Source organism: Callionymus lyra, chromosome 1, assembly GCF_982586985.1.
Source record: "Callionymus lyra chromosome 1, fCalLyr1.hap1.1, whole genome shotgun sequence".
NCBI classification, from domain to species: Eukaryota; Metazoa; Chordata; class Actinopteri; order Syngnathiformes; family Callionymidae; genus Callionymus; species Callionymus lyra.
The window spans coordinates 7,952,672-7,972,403 of record NC_141818.1 but is presented as its reverse complement, the minus strand read 5'-3'; the positions used below and the strand labels follow the sequence as shown (position 1 = coordinate 7,972,403).

General features: G+C 45.1%; 2 protein-coding genes across 4 annotated transcripts; both read left to right on the top strand.

Moving 5' to 3' along the window:
* Positions 1-123: 123 nt before the first annotated feature.
* LOC148087810 (disabled homolog 2-interacting protein-like) lies at positions 124-10,359 on the top strand. 2 transcript variants are annotated; one of them, XM_087791363.1, is made up of 18 exons: positions 124-244; positions 541-638; positions 1,950-2,122; positions 2,536-2,807; positions 2,872-3,080; positions 3,142-3,286; positions 5,047-5,191; positions 5,293-5,529; positions 5,621-5,816; positions 6,665-6,870; positions 6,994-7,085; positions 7,151-7,594; positions 7,657-7,922; positions 8,527-8,637; positions 8,700-8,822; positions 9,447-9,526; positions 9,594-9,681; positions 9,744-10,359. In XM_087791363.1, exons 2-18 carry the CDS (start codon positions 573-575, stop codon positions 9,912-9,914), a joined length of 3,024 nt encoding a protein of 1,007 aa, XP_087647489.1. In that variant the 5' UTR covers positions 124-244; positions 541-572; the 3' UTR covers positions 9,915-10,359. The 2 variants fall into 2 exon arrangements, with proteins under 2 accessions (XP_087647489.1, XP_087647497.1); XM_087791371.1 differs by lacking the exon at positions 124-244 and adding an exon at positions 372-387.
* A 72-nt stretch (positions 10,360-10,431) lies between these two features.
* On the top strand, positions 10,432-19,540 carry pomt1 (protein-O-mannosyltransferase 1). 2 transcript variants are annotated; one of them, XM_087791351.1, is made up of 21 exons: positions 10,432-10,678; positions 11,243-11,335; positions 12,249-12,388; positions 12,479-12,585; positions 12,647-12,697; positions 13,339-13,485; positions 13,555-13,663; positions 13,749-13,808; positions 13,903-13,996; positions 14,068-14,223; positions 15,447-15,577; positions 15,640-15,735; positions 15,802-15,894; positions 15,966-16,062; positions 18,134-18,226; positions 18,291-18,402; positions 18,471-18,568; positions 18,627-18,740; positions 18,818-18,944; positions 19,032-19,209; positions 19,307-19,540. In XM_087791351.1, exons 3-21 carry the CDS (start codon positions 12,276-12,278, stop codon positions 19,488-19,490), a joined length of 2,160 nt encoding a protein of 719 aa, XP_087647477.1. In that variant the 5' UTR covers positions 10,432-10,678; positions 11,243-11,335; positions 12,249-12,275; the 3' UTR covers positions 19,491-19,540. The 2 variants fall into 2 exon arrangements, with proteins under 2 accessions (XP_087647477.1, XP_087647469.1); XM_087791343.1 differs by lacking the exon at positions 10,432-10,678 and having other exon boundaries at positions 11,251-11,335; positions 12,188-12,388.
* Positions 19,541-19,732: the final 192 nt, after the last annotated feature.

Genomic DNA, 19,732 nt, shown 5'->3' with positions numbered 1-19,732 from the left:
TGATGTGAGTGAGGAGGGTGTGGGGGGAGGGAGGAAGGGAGGGAGGGAGAATCAGACAGACGGACTTGAAGAGGGGGAGAGAGACGGGGGAGCTCGGCAGACAGACGTGTGGACAGAAGACAGGTGTCTCCACCGTCATCACTGGAGTGGAAGAGGACGCTGAAGACGAGGCCCCGCCCCTCCACGAAGATGCTGCGCGAGTGGAGGCGCTTTGTCCTGATGCTGCAGTCGTGTGCGGAGACTTGTGAGTATTTGATAACAGCTAGCATGTGGCTACTGCTAACCTAGACGGCTAGAGACGCATCACACCTCACGCACGCGGTGAAGACGACGATGTAAAGATGGTGGTTTAATATCACGATGATGATGATGATGATGATGATGAAGGTAAAGGACGAGGACGGTGATGGCGATGTTGACGGAGGCGATAACGATGACAATAGTGTGGATTGTTTTCTGCTGATAAGGATGATGATGATGATGATGATGATGATGATGGTGATGATGGTGGTGATGATGGTGGTGGGATCTTCCTCACAGGCGTCCACTGAACTTGGCCTCTAAACCTGAACATGGACCAAACAGTGATCATCAAACCCGTCCACTCCTCCCTGCTGGGCCAGGACTACTGCTTCGAGGTACGTGCACGCGCGCGACACACGCATGTTCAAGATACACGCGTATATATGAGACCCACGTATTTAAATATGCACTCACAAATATACATACACTTACACACATATGCATACACTCCCATGCATGCACACACATATAACTTATGGGGACACACAGATATCAATATACACACACAATTATAAATACACTTACACACATATGCATACACCCCATGCATGCACACACATACTACTGATAGGGACACACATATATCAATATACACACACAATTATAAATACACTTACACACATATGCACACACTCCCATGCATGCACACACATATAACTTATAGGGATGCACATATATAAATATACGCACACAATTATAATACACTTACACACATATGCACACACTCCCATGCATGCACACAGAAATAATTTATAGGGACACACGTATATCAATATACACACACAAATATACATACACTCACACACACATGCGTACACCCATATGCATGCACACACATATAACATATAGAGATGCAGACACACATTCATATGAAAACAAATTGACATTAATAGTCACACAATTTAACACACTATAGAACACACATATACAGGCAAGCAATAACACACAGATGGAGACGCGATAAAACACCAGGTAACACAAATATGAAGACAAACACAGTAGAGACACACTAAAATACAATATAAAACCCAACAATACAGTAACACGACAACTCTCAATATTTTATTTAAATGCCTTCGTTTGGACTATAAAGGTCACCACAGACATATATTCACAAATAATGACACCCAAGAACACACAATGCACATATAGTTAAGACACACACACAGTACAGTGACACATTAACACACACAGATACTGAAAACACATATAAAACACACACACACACAACCAGGCAGCTGTTTTCCAAAACATGTCTTCTCACAAGAGTTGGTTCTGCTGCTATCGAACCCCGGTGGACCTGCTGCCGTGAGGGGCGGTGCTCTGGACACACACACAGACACACAATAACAATAACAGATTCTGAACAAACAATCAAACACACACCTAAAGACACACTCACAGTACAGACAAACAATAACACATACTGTACATATACGTAATACACAATAACACACATATAAAGACACCCACAGTACAGGCACACCATAACACATGCATATGCTGAACACACATATAAATACACACACTATAACACACACAGAAAGAGACAGAGAACACACACAGGTAGATACACACAAACACGAGACACAGGGACTCACACAGGCCTCCACAAAACCACTAATAACACACTCCTGGTCTCCTAGGTAACGACGTCTACAGGAAGGAAATGTTTTTCGTGTCGCTCTGCGACCGAGCGCGACAAATGGATGGAGAACCTGAGGCGGGCCGTCCAGCCCAACAAGGACAACATTCGACGTCCCGAGAACATGCTGACCATCTGGGTCCTGGAGGCCAAAGACCTGCCGCCCAAGAAGAGGTACCGGTCCAAAAGAAAACCACATCCTGAGTCTGGTCTTGCCTCTGTTCTGTCCCTGGTTCCCTTTGTCGGTCCTGAACATGGACCTGAGAATGATCCAACTCTGCTCCTGACTAGAGCTGCACGACTGGAAGAATGTGTGAAAAAAATAATTTGATGGACCCATTTGAATATTTAAAAAAATCAATGAAAAAGAATGAATAAAGTTAAGGATTTCAATATTTCTGAAATATATCTAAGATAATTCTTACTATTTAGAGCAGTAAGAAACTAAGAAGATACTTTTTTTGTGACATGCAATTGATTCAATAATTGAAGGATGGTTAATACTTTCCACACTTCGTTGTCTTTCACCCTCTTTTGGGGTGAGCGGGTAAACATCCTTGAATCCTCCTCTCCACGCTCTACTCCAGGTACTTCGTGGAGGTGTGTCTGGACGACTGTCTGTTCGCACGGACGTCCTGTAAGCTGAGGACGGACAGCGTCTACTGGGGGGAGCGCTTCGACTTCAGCGGGCTTCCGTCCGTCGCCACGGTGACGCTACACGTGTACAAGGACAGCGACAGGAAGAGGAAGAAGGACAAGAGCAGCTACGTGGGACTGGTCAACGTCCCCGTTGCCATGGTGACCGGGAGGCAACTGATGGACAAGTGGTACTCTCTGAGCACGCCCAGCAGCAGCAGAGGTCAGTGGCGCCGGGACTCAGGGGTGCCGGACGACATCTCTGACCGTGACCACTGATGTTGCAGGGAAGTCCGGTGGGCCGACGGTCCGCGTCAAAGCCCGGTACCAGAGCATGGTGGTGCTGCCGATGGAGCAGTACAAGGAGTTTGCTGAGTACGTGAGCGCCAACTACCTGCTGCTCTGCACCACTCTGGAGGTTTCTGTTGGACCCAGAGCCAAAGAAGAACTGGCAGCGGCGCTGGTCCACATCCTGCACAGCACGGGCAAAGCCAAGGTACACCCCCCCCAGACTGGACCTTCACATCAGTCTCCTCACACCCACTGTGTCTTCACAGGATTTCCTGACGGATCTGGTTCTGTCTGAGGTGGAACGTTACCATGACAACGAGCAGCTCATCCTCCGAGAAAACAACCTGTCGACGAAGTGTGTCGAAGCATATCTGAGGCTGATCGGACAGAAGTACCTGCAGGACGCACTCGGTATACAACTACACACAACTACACACCTCTCCACACAACACGACTCCACTGTTTCCACACAACCATACGATACAACTACACAACTCCACCAGCCTTCACACAACTATACGATAGAACAACACAACCTCCCCGTATCCACAAAATTATGATTTAATTACACAACTTTACCATTCTCCACACATAAATATGATTCAACTACACAACTACACAAGTCTCCACACAGCTATATGACACAACTCCACCAGTCTACACGCAACTATATGATACAACTACACAACTCCACCAGCCTTAACACAACTATACAATAGAACAACACAACCTCCCTGTATCCACAAAATTATATGATTTAACTACACAACTTTACCATTCTCCACACATAAATATGATTCAACTACACAACTCCACCAGTCTACACATAACTATATGATTCAACTACACAACTGTCTTCGTACAACAACGTGATACAACTACACAAGTCTCCACACAACCATATGACACAACTACACAACTTCCCTGTCTCCACAAAACACAACTGTCTAGTTAAACACGACCATAGGATTCAACTACACAACTCCACCAGTCTCCTCATTATACGATATAACTACACAACTTCCCCGTCTCCACAAAATTATATGATTTAATTACACAACTTTACCATTCTCCACACATAAATGTGATTCAACTACACAACTCCACCAGTCTACACATAACTACATGATTCAACTACACAACTCCACCAGTCTACACATAACTATATGATTCAACAACACAACTCCAACTGTCTTCGTACCACAACGTGATACAACTACACAAGTCTCCACACAACTATATGACACAACTACACAACTTCCCTTTCTCCACAAAACACAACTGTCTAGTTAAACACAACCATAGGATTCAACTACACAACTCCACCAGTCTCCTCATTATACGATACAACTACACAACTTCCCCGTATGCACAAAATAATATGATTTAACTACACAACTTTACCATTCTCCACACATAAATATGATTCAACTACACAACTCCACCAGTCTCCTCATTATACGATACAACTACACAACTTCCCAGTCTCCACAAAATTATATGATTTAACTACACAACTTTGCCATTCTCCACACATAAATATGATTCAACTACACAACTCCACCGGTCTACACATAACTATATGATTCAACTACACATCTCCAACTGTCTTCGTACAACAACGTGATACAACTACACAAGTCTCCACACAACTATATGACACAACTACACAACTTCCCTTTCTCCACAAAACACAACTGTCTAGTTAAACACGACCATAGGATTCAACTACACAACTCCACCAGTCTCCTCACTATATAACACAACTACACAACTTCCCTGTCTCCTCAAAACACAACTGTCTAGTTAAACACGACCATAGGATTCAACTACACAACTCCACCAGTCTCCTCATTATACGATACAACTACACAACTTCCCCTCCTCCACAGAATGATATGATTTTACTACACAACTTTACCAATCTCCACACAACTTTCTGACACTACTTCACCAGTCTTAACACATAAATACGATCAAACTAAATAACTTCATCTGTCTCCACATATGAATAAGAAAAAGCTACACAACTATATGATTCAACTACACAAATCCACCAGTCTCCTCACAACAATGCTTTTTCTCCTACTCCTGCTACTGTCTCACTTTACTTCTACTTGTGTGGCAATATAGTACAAAAGTTGACTGGTTGTGTGTGTGTCTGTGTGCAGGAGAGTTCATCAAAGCCTTGTACGAGTCAGATGAAAACTGTGAGGTCGACCCTTCGCGCTGTCTGACCTCTGACCTTTCAGAACATCAGTCAAACCTCAGGATGTGTTGTGAACTGGCCTTCTGTAAGATCCTGGACTCGTACAGGTACACACACACACACACACACACACACACACACACACACATACACACGTACACACACACACAGCACCTCTCCGTAGCTCACCGATGTCCTCCTCCTCCAGAGTGTTTCCGCGTGAGGTGAAGGAAGTGTTCGCCTCGTGGCGGCAGGAGTGTATTAACCGGGGGTGCGGCGACATGAGCGAGCGACTCGTGAGCGCCTCCTTGTTCCAGCACTTCCTGTGTCCGGCGGTCATGTCGCCTTCACTCTACGAGCTGACGCAGGAGTACCCGGATGAGCGGACGGCCAGGACTCTCACTCTCATCGCCACTGTGATCCGGACCCTCGCCACCTTCAACAGGTCCTGTCAATCACTGCGTCATCCATGTCAATCATCCTCTCGATCCTCTCATCAGTCCTGTCGCTCACTGTGCAACATGTCTCTCGCGCAGGTTTGACAGGCAGGACGATCACCTGTTGTTCATGAACGACTTCCTGGAGCTTCAGGTGGCTTGTCTGCAGCGGTTCCTTCAAGAGGTCTCGAACCCAGAGGGTCTGAACGCCAGCGCCACGTCTGGCTTTGACGGCTACATCGACGTCGGAAGAGAGTTTTCCATCCTGCATTCACTGCTCACAGAAGTGGACCAGGTACCAGTCCGTCTGACGCCGTCTTACTAGGCCCGGCGATGAAAGATGTGACCTTGACCTTCACTGACAGCACCTTGTTGAGCTTGGCTTACCCTCACTGTCTTGACTCCTAAGTGACCTTCACTGATGGAATTCGTGTTGACCTTGACTGACACCACTGTATCGACCCTGGCTGACCTTCACTGGCAGCACCTTGTTGACCTTGACTGACCCTCACGGTATTGACCCTGATGGACCTTCACTCACAGCACCTCGTTTACCTTGACTGACCCCCACTGTATTGACCCTGACAGACCTTCACTGGCAGCACCTTGTTGACCTTGACCGACCCCCACTGTATTGACCCTGACGGACCTTCACTGTAAGCACCTTGTTGACCTTGACTGACACTCACTGTGTTGACCCTGACTGACCTTCATTGATGGAATTTGTGTTGACCTTGACTGACCCTCACTGTGTTGAACCTAACTGACCTTCACTGCCAGCACCTTGTTGACCTTGAGTAACACTCACTGAATTGACCCTGACGGACCTCACTGACAGCACCTTGTTGACCTTGACTTACAATCACTGAATTGACCCTGACGGACCTCACTGACAGCACCTTGTTGACCTTGACTTACAATCACTGAATTGACCCTGACGGACCTCACTGACAGCACCTTGTTGACCTTGACTTACAATCACTGAATTGACCCTGACGGACCTTCATTGACAGCACCTTGTTGACCTTGACTGACCCTCACTGTGTTGACCCTAACTGACCTTCACTTCCAGAACCTTGTTGACCTTCACTGACCCTCACTGTGTTGACCTTGACTAACCTTCACTGTTCTGCTGACTCACAGGGGGTTCTGGCGAAGCTGGGTCCTCTCCCTCGTATCCTAAGAGACGTGTCCATGGCACTTGCTAACCCGGGTGGCATGATGTCGGCGCCGCCACAGGACTCTCACCGCATGGTGTCGCCGCCCCCTCTGTCCCCGCCTCTCTCGCCACCGCTCGCAGCTTGTAATCCCTCGATTGGCCTGCAGGGCGGAGTCGGTCTGGACGGCGGGTCAGTGTTTCACATGTCCAGTTATACTAGCACTGAGTCTGACACGTGTGTGTGTGTGTGTGTGTGTGTGTGTGTGTGTGTGTGTGTGTGTGTGTGTGTGTGTGTGTGTGTGTGTGTCCACAGACTCTCAGACTTCACCAGACTTCCGTCTCCAACTCTTGAGAATAAAAATTTATTTTTCATGACCAAAGGGTCGAGTCTGCAGCCGACCTCAGGTAACCTTTCATGGGCACCCCCGACACTGATCTGAAGTAAACCACTGTGATGTCACTTCCTGCAGTGCTGCGAGGGTCTCCCGCTCCGAGTTCATCGTATTCCGAGCCCAACGAGAACGACGCGGCGTACGATATGTCCGGCGACGGACGCCGCCCCGAGATGACCTCCGAGAGTCGCAGTTTGTCTCTGATGGACCTGCAGGAGACGGAGTGTCTGGACGAGTGTCACTGGCAGCGCCGCACGGGCCTCCTGCCTCTGTCCTTCCAGAACCCCGTCTATCACATGACCTCCAGCTCGCCGCGGCAGCCGCAGCAAACCGACGCCACGCCCTCCGACGGATCCGTGGGGTCGCAGGGAACAGCCGAGGAACGGGTCGCCGTGGCGACCAAACCCACCTTCCTCACGCAGATGTCCGTTGGTGGCAGCGAGAGAGGCGACCGGATGTCCGCCATGTCCAGCAGCAGCAGCGGGGAAGAATATTCCAGGAGGATCACAGAGAACCAGCCAGGTAAGAACACGTTGGTGTCCCCTTTCTGACCCGTCTTACCTGCTGACCCTCTCTGGTTCCAGGCACCACAGCCCCGCTCCGTCAGAACTCTGGTCCACAGAGACGCATAGACCAGCCTCCGCCTCCGACCGCCGTCCCTCCAGGCCCGCCGCGAGGCCGGACTCCCCCGAGCGTGCTGGGCGGAGGTTCTGCATACCCGCCCCGGCCCACCTCGGGCAGCATCGTGTCGTCCAGTCCCGACTGGCCGACCGGCGGTCAGTCTCGTCTCCGACAGACGTCCTCGTCCTCCAAAGGAGAGAGTCCAGAGAAACAGCGGCCGGCCGCCAAGGTAGCTGTTATGCTATAGCTAGCATGATATAGATGCAATGATATGATATATTACAATATACTGTGATTCTGTAGGAACAAGGATATATTTGTAGTATTGTCGAGTACTTGAGTCTGGTGTTGCAGAATTTACAGACCACATGACTCTTGACAAAGTCGTAATTATGACCAAACATCAGCTTTAAAAGCTGCTGGAGTCCACTGTATCCTCTCGTCCTCAGTCACCGCTGAGCTCTCACTGGATTCTATTGTTCCTTTACCGGCGAAGGACGTTATGACTTCTGCCATCAAGTGGCCAGAACTTGAATGGCATCATATAAATGAACAAAAGCCAGTGATATTTGCATGTTAATTAAAAAAATATATATATAATTTTTATTTTATACACACCTTAATTAAATATAAACCGTAAAAGGAACCTTGATTAAATAGATTAAGAAAACTAATTTTCACTCTTTCTTTAATATCGATTCATTGGTTTTAAATATCGATATTATAAATAAATAATAAATAACTATATTATAAATATTGTGATTTTTTTAGTGTTACGATTTTTATCAAACTCCCATATGTCTCAGTGTGTTCAGAGACTGTCGTCTGTTCAGGCTCCGTCCCCCTGCGCCCTGGACCGGACCGCAGCCTGGCTGCTGAACATGAACACCGCCCCCTACAGCGAGCTGGAGGACGAGCGGCAAGATGACGCCCTCACAGAGAAGGTGACGGTGCCGACCAGTTCTGCATGTGTAGCCACTGACCGTGTTTGTGTGTGTTTTTGTAGTACCAGCAGGAGATTTTGTTGCTTCAAGAGAAACTCCGGTTGTCGTCGCTGCGTCAGGAGGAGTGCGAGACTCGACTCATGGTTCAGGAGCAACAGAACCAGCGGATGCTGCAGGAGTACCAGGTAGACATGCACAACACACCTGTGTGTAGAACATGGGTCTCAGGTCACAGTAAGGGACTCCATCTTTGTTTATCGTAAGATGGTTAAGAAATAAATATCATCGCGACAAATTTGACAATACGCTCAGAGACAGGTTGATCTGACTGTCACAGCACATCAGATACCAAATGTTAAGTGTTAAAGCTTTTAGAGACCCCTGGATGTCAAATAAAAGTTGACACATTGTATGGCAAATACGTGTGATTGGCCATTATACCAACATTTTTATATTGAATATAAAAGGCTAATAATTAAAAAAAAAAAAAGGTTTAGTTTAGAAAGCGTATATTTTAATTATTGGAAATCGAAAATAAAACTTGATGTGTAAAAAAAGAAAATTCATTTTGAATATATTAAAAATTATTTTTAATTTAATTATGTAAAAAAATCATATTCCTCATTTCAATATAGAAAATATTGAATCAAATCATTCAATAAAAACAAATGTAACCATTCAATATAGAAATAATTTAATAAAAAAAAAAAAATTCAATAAAAAACAGACAAAAACCATGAAACAATTAAAATCTTTATATAAGTTGTGAGCCCTGGTGGAGAAGGTTCGACATGCTTGTTTGTGTTGAGGCTCGGCTGGAGGACACGGAGGGCAGACTGAGGAGGCTTCAGGACGACAAAGACCTTCAGATGAACAGCATCATCAGCAGGTGTGTGACTCTTTTTGTGTGTACTTTATGTGTGTGTGTGTGGGTGGTAACTCCTGCTACCTTTCAGACTGATGGCTGTGGAGGAGGAGTTGAAAAAGGACCACTCTGACATGCAGACGGTGGTCGACTCCAAACAGAAAATCATAGACGCCCAGGTGAGTTGGTGTGAAGTTTTTTTTAATGTAAATCAGGAATAATTCGGTCATTTTCTTCCCAGGAAAAGCGTATCGCAAGCCTGGACGCCGCCAACAGCCGCCTGATGGTGGCGCTGACACAGCTGAAGGAGCGTTACGGTATGACGTCGCAGAGGAACGGTCTGTCGCCGAGCAGCACGTCGTCGCTGCAGATCACGGAGAACGGAGAATTTCGAAACTCCGGAAATTGCTGATCATCGAAGTGCTGTGTCATAAACTGCTGAGTCATTATAAACTTACGCTTCACGGGTTGCAGAGTCATGTAGAGCAAAACTTAACTTCTGTCACTTAAACTGCTGAGTCATCATATTTAGGATCACTAGCCGCTGAGAGGTTGCCATCAGTTAATCCAACATGAACTGCTGAGTCATCATAAGTTGACGAATATTCATCCGCCATTTCAACGTGAACTGCTGAGTCATCGGACTGGCTCGCCCGCACACGTGTATCCAGCTTTATTTGCATGTCGTCACCATCGTGGGAACTCTTTTCTTGGTCATGTCGTCTCCATGACACTCGACTGTTAGAGCGTCTTTTTTTATCCACCACCAAACACAAGTGTAGACACACATGTTGTATTTATGAGTTTTGAGAAATGTTTGTGAATATTGGAGCCAGTAAAGACAAATATGGTGTTGAGTCTGTCCTCCTCGGTGACATCTCTTGCTGCTGCATCAGCAGTTTTGGCAGAACTATGTTACGTGGTTCACGGGAGTTCAATGCAGCATCCTCCGCAAGATAAAGACCCTCGTGATGGATGTGACGTCACAGACCCTTGTGTCAAAGGAACCCGGGATGAGGACATCTGGACCCCAGGAAAGAGTGTTTTTACCCCTGGTTCTGACTCAATAAAGAAGAATCTCTGACTCCACCTGTGGGTCCACAAATCAAGCTTTGTGGTGCTGCCGGTCTTCAGCTGAAACTGCCCGAGAAACTGGACGAGCCGGGCCGGAGAAAGGTGAAGTGTATGACTGGATTTTGAAGTCCTTTATTGCTCCCCGCAGTTCAATGGCATCACTGACAGTTGATGCTGCTGTTGATCAATTTGTCGCAAATTTGGTCGTACACACTGGCCAAATTGTGAGACACTGTGATTATAATATTATTGTTATATATTTATTATTATGACCACCCCCCAATGAATGTTTGTCATGAATTTGTGTGTGCGTGAGTGCAGGTTTGATTTTAATAATAATTACGACATATATTAGTATTGTTATTAACAAGTCTAATTGCAATACATATATAAAGATTATTATTATCATTATTCAGAATTGTTGTTATTTTTTTTAAATAAAATTATAATATAATCATTATCATGGTTGTTCTTTCAATTAATATAACAAGTATTATATTGTTATTAATATTAATAACATAAATAATCGTTTTATATTCTCACCGTTTTGATTATGATTACAAATGGTGGCTATTGTTTAGGTCGGACCGATCTGTTATGAATCGGTCACGTGACCCAGTCTCCAAGGCAACAGACATGAATGCTGATCTGCTCTCCGATCGACAGACAGTAGTAATCGAGCCAAACATCGACCGGAACCCACACAGGAGGACTTGCCTGACAGGACTGGCTGTCCCAGAACCAGCCTACCGTCGCGCGGTGAGCTTGATAAACTTGTTACGTCATATATATTCGTTATGACATCACGCCCGAGCCGTTAGCTATCTGGCTAGCTAGCAGCTAACAGTTTTGGATGATGAATATTCTGCAGGATAAACGACCACCTGTTGTCAGACACTTGGAAAAATAAACCCGGAATATAGTTTTATTTATTAAATTATTTTGCATCATTTGCTTTGCAATCATCAACTTATTTCCCGTTATTATCAAGGAGTTTTTTTTTTGGAAGAACATTGTTTTAATTGAACTAATATTATTGTTATTATCTTTTGTAGTTTAACTATTGCGAGCAGCGTCAGAGGTTACGACTGACGTCATCATAAAACAAACTACAAACAGAAATCCAGAATCCAGAAAACAGTTAATTCATAATTATTATTTTTGGTTTGCAGTAAGAAAGAGGTCGAAGCCTCCCCTCCCTGTAAACTTGTTCAACTCTTCTTCAATTTACAACATACTACAATTTACAATTTTTATTTGTTTAACAAAGTGGGAAGAAACAAATGACATTTGTTTTTTTGTGTACGTATACTTTTAAAAACTGTGATGTACCTGTACTTTGTTTGGGGTGTTGGACCTTCTGTGTTTCAGAGAAAATAAAAACAAACTGGGGACACGTAATACTGTAAAATATTTGATTGTATTATTTATATACTGGCGTCCTGTCCAAGGTGTCCCCTGCCTCTCGCCCTATGATACTGGGATAGGCTCCAGTCTCCTCGCAACCCCGACCCCGGGATAAAGCAGCGGACAATGAATAAATGAATGAATGTTTACATACGTTAACTGATTAACTCTTACTAAATTAAAAAAGTATTTTTCTCTGCCTAGGTGGGCGTGCGCAGCAGGAAGTGACAGCACCTTCTCCCCTCTGTGTTTGTTACCTGTCCAGGTACGGCAGCTCAACTGAGCTCACGCCATGCTGCAGCTCCCCTTAGTGGTCACAGCTCGAGTGGATCTTCTGCTTCTTCTCGTGACACTGTTGTCTCTGTGGACCAGACTGAGTCAGCTGAACTACCCCAGCGCTGTTGTGTAAGGGTCCCACACTCAGGACAAGATAATGTTTGTCATTTCATATGGTTGTGTAGTTATATCTGTGCGTGTGTTTGTGTGTGTGTTCAGATTCGATGAAGTCTACTATGGACAGTTTGTGTCTCTCTACACAAAGAGAATCTTCTTTGTGGATGACAGCGGGCCCCCACTGGGACACATGATTCTGGCGTTCGGAGGTGTGTTACCACATGAATCCAGTGTGTGTGTGAGTTCACACTCTTGTGTGTGTGTCTGCAGCTTATCTCGGAGGATTCGATGGAAATGTGACGTGGAACAAGATCGGAGCAGGTAAAGATTGTCCTTCAGGTTTTTGATTTGAACTGTTCTGACTAGGAGTTTGTACAATCTGTCGATACGATACGTATCACGACACAGGGAAAATTTATTGCGACCATGTAGGAACAAGGATATATTTGTAGTATTGTCCGAGTACTTGACTCTGGTGTTGCAGAATTTACAGACCACATGACTCTTGACAAAGTTGTATTTTATTTGTTTTGAAACCAAAATATTCTCCAACAGCTGTATAAGCTGGAGTGGACTGTATCCTCTCATCCTCAGTCATTGCAGGGATCTCAAAGGATTTCATTGTTTCTTTTGCTGCGTAGGATGTAATGACTGTTGCCACCTAGTGGCCGGAAGCTTCTTTGCGGCACACGTTTTCAAAACGCTGTCAATATTAACATGCAATGAAATAGAGAATTTTTATTTATTTATTTTATAAACTCTTTATTAAAATATAAGCCAAACATAACTATGATAAAAATAAGATAAGATTTAAGAGGCATTAATATATACTGTAAATCATTTATAAAGTCCTGTTAAACAACAATACAGTATCATGAATAATATTGTATTATTTAAGTGCATCAATATTAACTTGCACGACTATTTCTGACAAAAACATTTGCTTGACTGTGTGTGTGCAGAGTACCCTCCTAGCGTGAGCGTGGCTAGCCTGCGGTTGCTGCCGGCGCTCTGTGGGTCTCTCTGTGTCCCTCTGGTGTACGTGGTGTCCCTGGAGCTCCACCTGTCTCACCTGTCAGCTGTGGGAGCAGCTCTCCTGCTGCTGCTCGGTGAGACATTCGAGCGTCACTGATTTTTCCAAGAGATTGTTTGTGAGAAACTTTTCCCTCTGTGTGCAGAGAACGCTTTGACCGTCCAGTCACGCTTCATGTTGCTGGAGTCTGTGCTCATCTTTTTCCTGCTGCTCGCCTTCTACGGCTATCTGCGCTTCCACAACTCTCCCTCCTGGTGACTCACACTCACACACACACACACACACACTCACACTCACACTCACACTCTGACCCTCCACTGACCGCCTCCTTTCGTGCAGCTCGTGGTCGCGGTACGTCTGGCTCCTCCTCTCTGGCGCGGCTGCAGCAGCAGCTGTTGGGTGAGCATGTTTGTGTTGGTGAAACCACCTGTGAGTGAACTAAGAATGTCTGTTATAAGTTCCTACTGAATGTTGTCGTTCTGCTGTGGTGCAGTGTGAAGTACACCGGCACCTTCTCCTACCTGCTGCTGCTGGCCGTGGCATGTAGGCACACTTGGCAGTTCATTGGAGACAGGACTGTCAGTCATGTGAGTTTGTAGCCTCCAGGGTTTGTATCATGGTTGTAATTGTGTGTGTGTGTGTGTGTGTTTGTGTGCAGCTGAATGTGTTTGTGCAGTGTACTTGTCGAGTTGTGTGTCTTCTGGTCATCCCGGGTCTGCTGTACGTGTTTTGGTTCTTCCTTCATCTGAGTGTCCTGAACCGGAGCGGCCCACATGACCAGCTGATGAGTCCTGCCTTCCAAGCAAGTTTGGAGGTAAAACGCACACATGCACATGCACACGGATGCTCGAAAAGCTATCTGAGGCGTATACAAACGATTTCCCTCAAGCTGATTTCAAGCGGCTGACATCTCCGTTACACTGCAAAAAGGAAATCATATACTATGTCTTAAGTTTTGTTTATGGAATGTGGTAAACTGGCTGATTAATTTGAGTCACAGTTACCTGACAAGTCCAGACAAATGTCTTATTTCAAGAACAAAATGAGACTTGAATGGCTGTTAAATATTCAAAAGAATCTGCCAATACTGGAGAAAAACATACTTTTATTTATTTAATTTTTTTTTAAACTATAATGAGTAATTAAGTCGTCTTTTTTTTCCTAACATAAAACCTTTTTCTGGACTTGTCAGGCAAATCTAGCTCATCATTTAGATTTTTTTTTAAATAGGACATATAAATGCAATATTTATTTCACAAGTCTGTACAGATATTCAACAGCACTGTATCAATCGATTTTTGATTTAAATTGGATTTATTTAATTTTTTTTGCTTTCAAAACATATTTAATTTTTATCGTAGTTTTTTTATTGTCTTTATTTCAATGAAGTGTGTGTAAAATACACATTTTTATTTCTATTTAAAATTAATATGCACATATTTGTTGCGTTTGATTGAATTTTTGTGTTGCAATAAAACTTCTGATAGCTAGATGGCAGCAGTCATTACGCCCTCCACAGCTATAGGAACAATGAAATCCTGTAAGATCCCAGCAATGACTGAGAACAAGAGGATACAGTTGACTACAGCAGCTTTTAAAGCTGATCTTTGGATATATTTTAGTACATTTAAAAAAAAAATTAAAACTGTGAATAGTCTTTAAATTCTGCAACACCAGAGTCAAGTACTCCGACAATACTACAACTATATCCTACTCCTTCCTACAGTATCGTATACGGTATAATATTGTTGGCCCTGTATCGTGATACGCATTGTATCGCCAGATCCTTGCTAATACACAGCCCTATCATTCAACCAGAAAATACACAAGTACACACGTTTTTAAATGTCAATGCTTTTCTAAATTTCTAAATTCTGAAAATGTGTCCAGTTGAAGAGTTTTTATTTTGAATTTCTAAATCAGGTGACTCTTGGTGTGAAGTTGTTGTTCATATCGGGTCACCAAAAATGGCCCGCCCTGAAAAAAAGTTTGGACACCTTGTCTCTTAACTCGTTTGTTTGAATGGTTGATTGACAGGGAGGTCTCTCCAGAATAACTCGGGGTCAACCTTTGGAAGTGGCTTATGGAAGTCAGGTGACTTTACGCAGCTCTGCCTCTCAGCCCCTCCCATGCTGGCTCCACTCTCACAAAGCCAACTACCCAGTCCGGTGAGACGAGCCCCCCAGCCTGATGTGGAGTAACCTTTGAGTAACGACTAGTATTGTTGCAGGTATGAGAGTGGGCGGGGCAGCTCACACCAACAGCAGGTCACATGCTACCCTTACAAAGACGTCAACAACTGGTGGATTGTCAAGGAGCCCGGCAGGTGAGCGGCTGCGACACAATACATGACCAGAGTCGGGGTCTCACACTCTCTGTCTTCGCATTAAAGGAACAGACTGACGGTCTCCAGTCCTCCTCGGGTGGTTCGACATGGGGATGTTGTTCAGCTGGTCCATGGAATGACATCACGCTTCCTCAATAGGTGAGAGCGTGACCTTGACCTGACAGAGCTGTGTAACACTGTTACATGCGTTTTTGTGTTGTTTTTTTCAGTCATGATGTAGCGGCTCCTATGAGTCCTCATGCCCAGGAGGTCTCTGGTTACATCGACTTTAATGTTTCCATGCCAACACAAAATCTCTGGCGAGTGGTGAGACAACTTGCTACAGACTACAGAAAAATTACTATAAGATAACTGTCAGACTACAGCGAGACGAACGTCATGCTACAGTGAGACGAACATCAAACTACAGCGAGACGAACGTCAGATTACAGCGAGACGAACGTCTGATTACAGCGAGAAGAATGTCAGACTACAGCGAGACGAACATCAGACTACAACGAGACGAACGTCAGACTACAGGGAGACGAACATCAGACTACAGCGAGACGAACGTCAGACTACAGCGAGACGAACGTCAGACTACAGTGAGACGAACATCAGATTACAGCGAGACGAACGTCAGACTACAGAAAAATGACTATAAAATAACTGTCAGACTACAGCGAGACGAACGTCAGACTACAGTGAGACGAACATCAGACTACAGCGAGACGAACGTCAGACTACAGTGAGACGAACATCAGATTACAGCGAGACGAACGTCAGACTACAGAAAAATGACTATAAAATAACTGTCAGACTACAGCGAGACGAACGTCAGATTAAAGCGAGCAAAATCAGACTACAGCGAGACAAACATCAGACTACAGCAAGATAAACGTCAGACTACAGCGAGACGAACGTCATGCTACAGTGAGACGAACATCAAACTACAGCGAGACGAACGTCATGCTACAGTGAGACGAACATCAAACTACAGCGAGACGAACGTCAGATTACAGCGAGACGAACGTCTGATTACAGCGAGAAGAATGTCAGACTACAGCGAGACGAACATCAGACTACAACGAGACGAACGTCAGACTACAGTGAGACGAAAATCAGACTACAGCGAGACGAACGTCAGACTACAGCGAGACGAACGTCAGACTACAGTGACACGAACATCAGATTACAGCGAGACGAACGTCAGACTACAGAAAAATGACTATAAAATAACTGTCAGACTACAGCGAGACGAACGTCAGACTACAGTGAGACGAACATCAGACTACAGCGAGACGAACGTCAGACTACAGTGAGACGAACATCAGATTACAGCGAGACGAACGTCAGACTACAGTGAGACGAACATCAGACTACAGCGAGACGAACGTCAGACTACAGCGAGACGAACGTCAGATTAAAGCGAGACGAAATCAGACTACAGCGAGATAAACATCAGACTACAGCAAGATAAACGTAAGACGACAGCGAGACAAGTGTCAGACTACAGCGAGACGAACGTCGGACTACAGCGAAACGAATGTCAGATTACAGCGAGACGAAATCAGACTACAGCGAGACAAACATCAGACTACAGCAAGATAAACGTCAGACGACAGCGAGACGAATATCTGACTACAGCAAGATAAACGTCAGACGACAGCGAGACAAGTGTCAGACTACAGCGAGACGAACGTCATACTACAGCGAGACGAACGTCAGACTACAGAAAAATAACTATAAAATAACTGTCAGACTACAACGAGACGAACGTCAGACTACAGAAAAATAACTATAAGATAACTGTCAGACTACAGCGAGACGAACGTCAGACTACAGCAAGACAAACATCAGACTACAGCGAGATAAACGTCAAACTGCAGCGAGACGAACGTCAGACTGCAGTGAGACAAAAATCAGAATACAGCTAGAAAAACATCAGACTACAGCGAGACGAACGTCAGACTACAGAAAAATAGCTATAAGATAACTGTCAGGCTACAGCGAGACGAACGTCATACTACAGCGAGACGAACATCAGACTACAGCGAGACGAACGTCATACTACAGCAAGACGAACGTCAGACTACAGCGAGACGAACGTCATACTACAGCGAGACGAACGTCAGACTACAGCGAGACGAACGTCATACTACAGCGAGACGAATGTCAGACTATAGCGAGACGAACATCAGACTACAGCGAGACGAACGTCAAACTGCAGCGAGACGAACGTCAGACTTCAGTGAGACAAAAATCAGAATACAGCGAGACGGACGTCAGACTACAGCGAGACAAAAGTCAGACTACTGTGAGACAAACATCAGACTACAGTAAGACATAATATATTTAGATAACTATCAAACTTAATACAGATTATTTTTGGTTTCAGGAAATAAACAACAGAGAATCGGAGTCAGAAGCTTGGAAGACAATCGTGTCTGAAGTGCGACTGGTCCACGTTAACACTTCTGCTTTTCTAGCGGTAACAAAAAACACAAATGTTGTCAGTGTTGTCATGGTAACAATGTCTGGTTTGTGTCCGTCAGTGCACAGGCGTGTATCTTCCAGATTGGGGTTTTCATCAGTTAGAAATTGCAGCAGAAAAAATGCTCAAGTCTTACAGCGGCTGGTCGGTGGAGGAACATCGCTATGGCACCAGTACTGTATCCATGACGACCATGACAACTTCCTGTGACAAGTGGCTAATTGCTGTGGTCATCTGTTAGGTCAGGAGCAGAAGGAGCGGGAGGCGGAGCTTCATTCTCCTGCTTACATCGACGTCAACAGGAAGATTAGCTTTTGGGCTAAGTTTGTGGAGCTGCAGGTGTGACATCATCACGGCGCCGGTCTTTTATCATGTAATGATTCATACGTCATTGCAGTGGAAGATGCTGTCGGTCAAACAGGAGCGCACTGAGCACAAGTACAGCTCCTCCCCGTTGGAATGGATCACCATGGATACCAACATTGTGTACTGGCTGCATCCATCAACTAATGTCGGTCTAACACACAGACACACTCACACACACACAATCACACACACTGGTAGTTAAGCGTGTGTCTGTCCTCACAGGCTCAAATCCATCTGATCGGGAATCCGGCGTCCTGGTTTTTGGCTCACCTTGGCCTTCTGACCTACCATGTTTTAGTGGTTGTGTACCTGCTGAGAAAGAGGCGGGGCTTCAAGGACATACCTGACGGTGCGCTCTCATACATGCACACACACACATACACACACACAAAGACATGCATTCTTAACATCCTCAGATATGTGTTTTGTGTGGCAGATGTGTGGGATCACTTCCAGACTCTGGGTTTTGTGTGTGTCGGCGGGTGGTTGATGAACTTCGCTCCGTTTCTTCTGATGGACAAAACCTTGTTTTTGTACCACTACCTGCCTGCTCTGTGTGCTCTCCACCTGCTGAGCCCCGCCCTGCTGGAGCACACGCACACACACCTGCTCAGGTGACACACACTTCTCTCCATCTTATCGTTACTTTCGATTCCTCAAACAAAAATCTGTCGAGTCTCTGACCGATGCTGTCCTTCTGTCTGCTCACAGGCCCACGCTCAGGTCCTTCGCCCTCACGTGCACTGCGCTGGTTTTTGTCGTCATCTTCGTGTCGTATCTCAAGTTCTGCCCGTTGACCTTTGGGAGTTCAGAACTCACGTCCGAAGAGCTGCAAGATCTAAAGTGGAAGAAGTCCTGGGATATCTTGTACCGCATGAATCGACCAGTCGCATGACCTGCACGAGATCTCATGAACATTTCATAAATAAAATAAAAAATACCACATTGTCCTTGTTCTCACTTCTGTGATCACAAACAGATCATTCCTTGGACCAGCAGCTCCAGGAAACACTTGACAGCTGCTCACTTCTCTTAGGACTCCATCTGTGATGGACTGTGTTTTCATGTTGTTGACTGTCTAAACAAATTACATCATAGTTGTCGCCCCCGAAAATATGTTGGAGAATTGATACTTAA

Excerpts from the sequence above, each read along its gene's own strand:
- LOC148087810 (XM_087791363.1), top strand. The coding sequence starts at position 573 with ATGGACCAAACAGTGATCATCAAACCCGTCCACTCCTCCCTGCTGGGC. Across the intron at positions 5,530-5,620 it reads ACCCTCGCCACCTTCAACAG|GTTTGACAGGCAGGACGATC; the intron begins GTCCTGTCAATC and ends TCTCTCGCGCAG. Across the intron at positions 5,817-6,664 it reads TGCTCACAGAAGTGGACCAG|GGGGTTCTGGCGAAGCTGGG; the intron begins GTACCAGTCCGT and ends GCTGACTCACAG.
- pomt1 (XM_087791351.1), top strand. The coding sequence starts at position 12,276 with ATGCTGCAGCTCCCCTTAGTGGTCACAGCTCGAGTGGATCTTCTGCTT. Across the intron at positions 18,741-18,817 it reads GGCTGCATCCATCAACTAAT|GCTCAAATCCATCTGATCGG; the intron begins GTCGGTCTAACA and ends CTGTCCTCACAG. Across the intron at positions 19,210-19,306 it reads ACGCACACACACCTGCTCAG|GCCCACGCTCAGGTCCTTCG; the intron begins GTGACACACACT and ends GTCTGCTCACAG.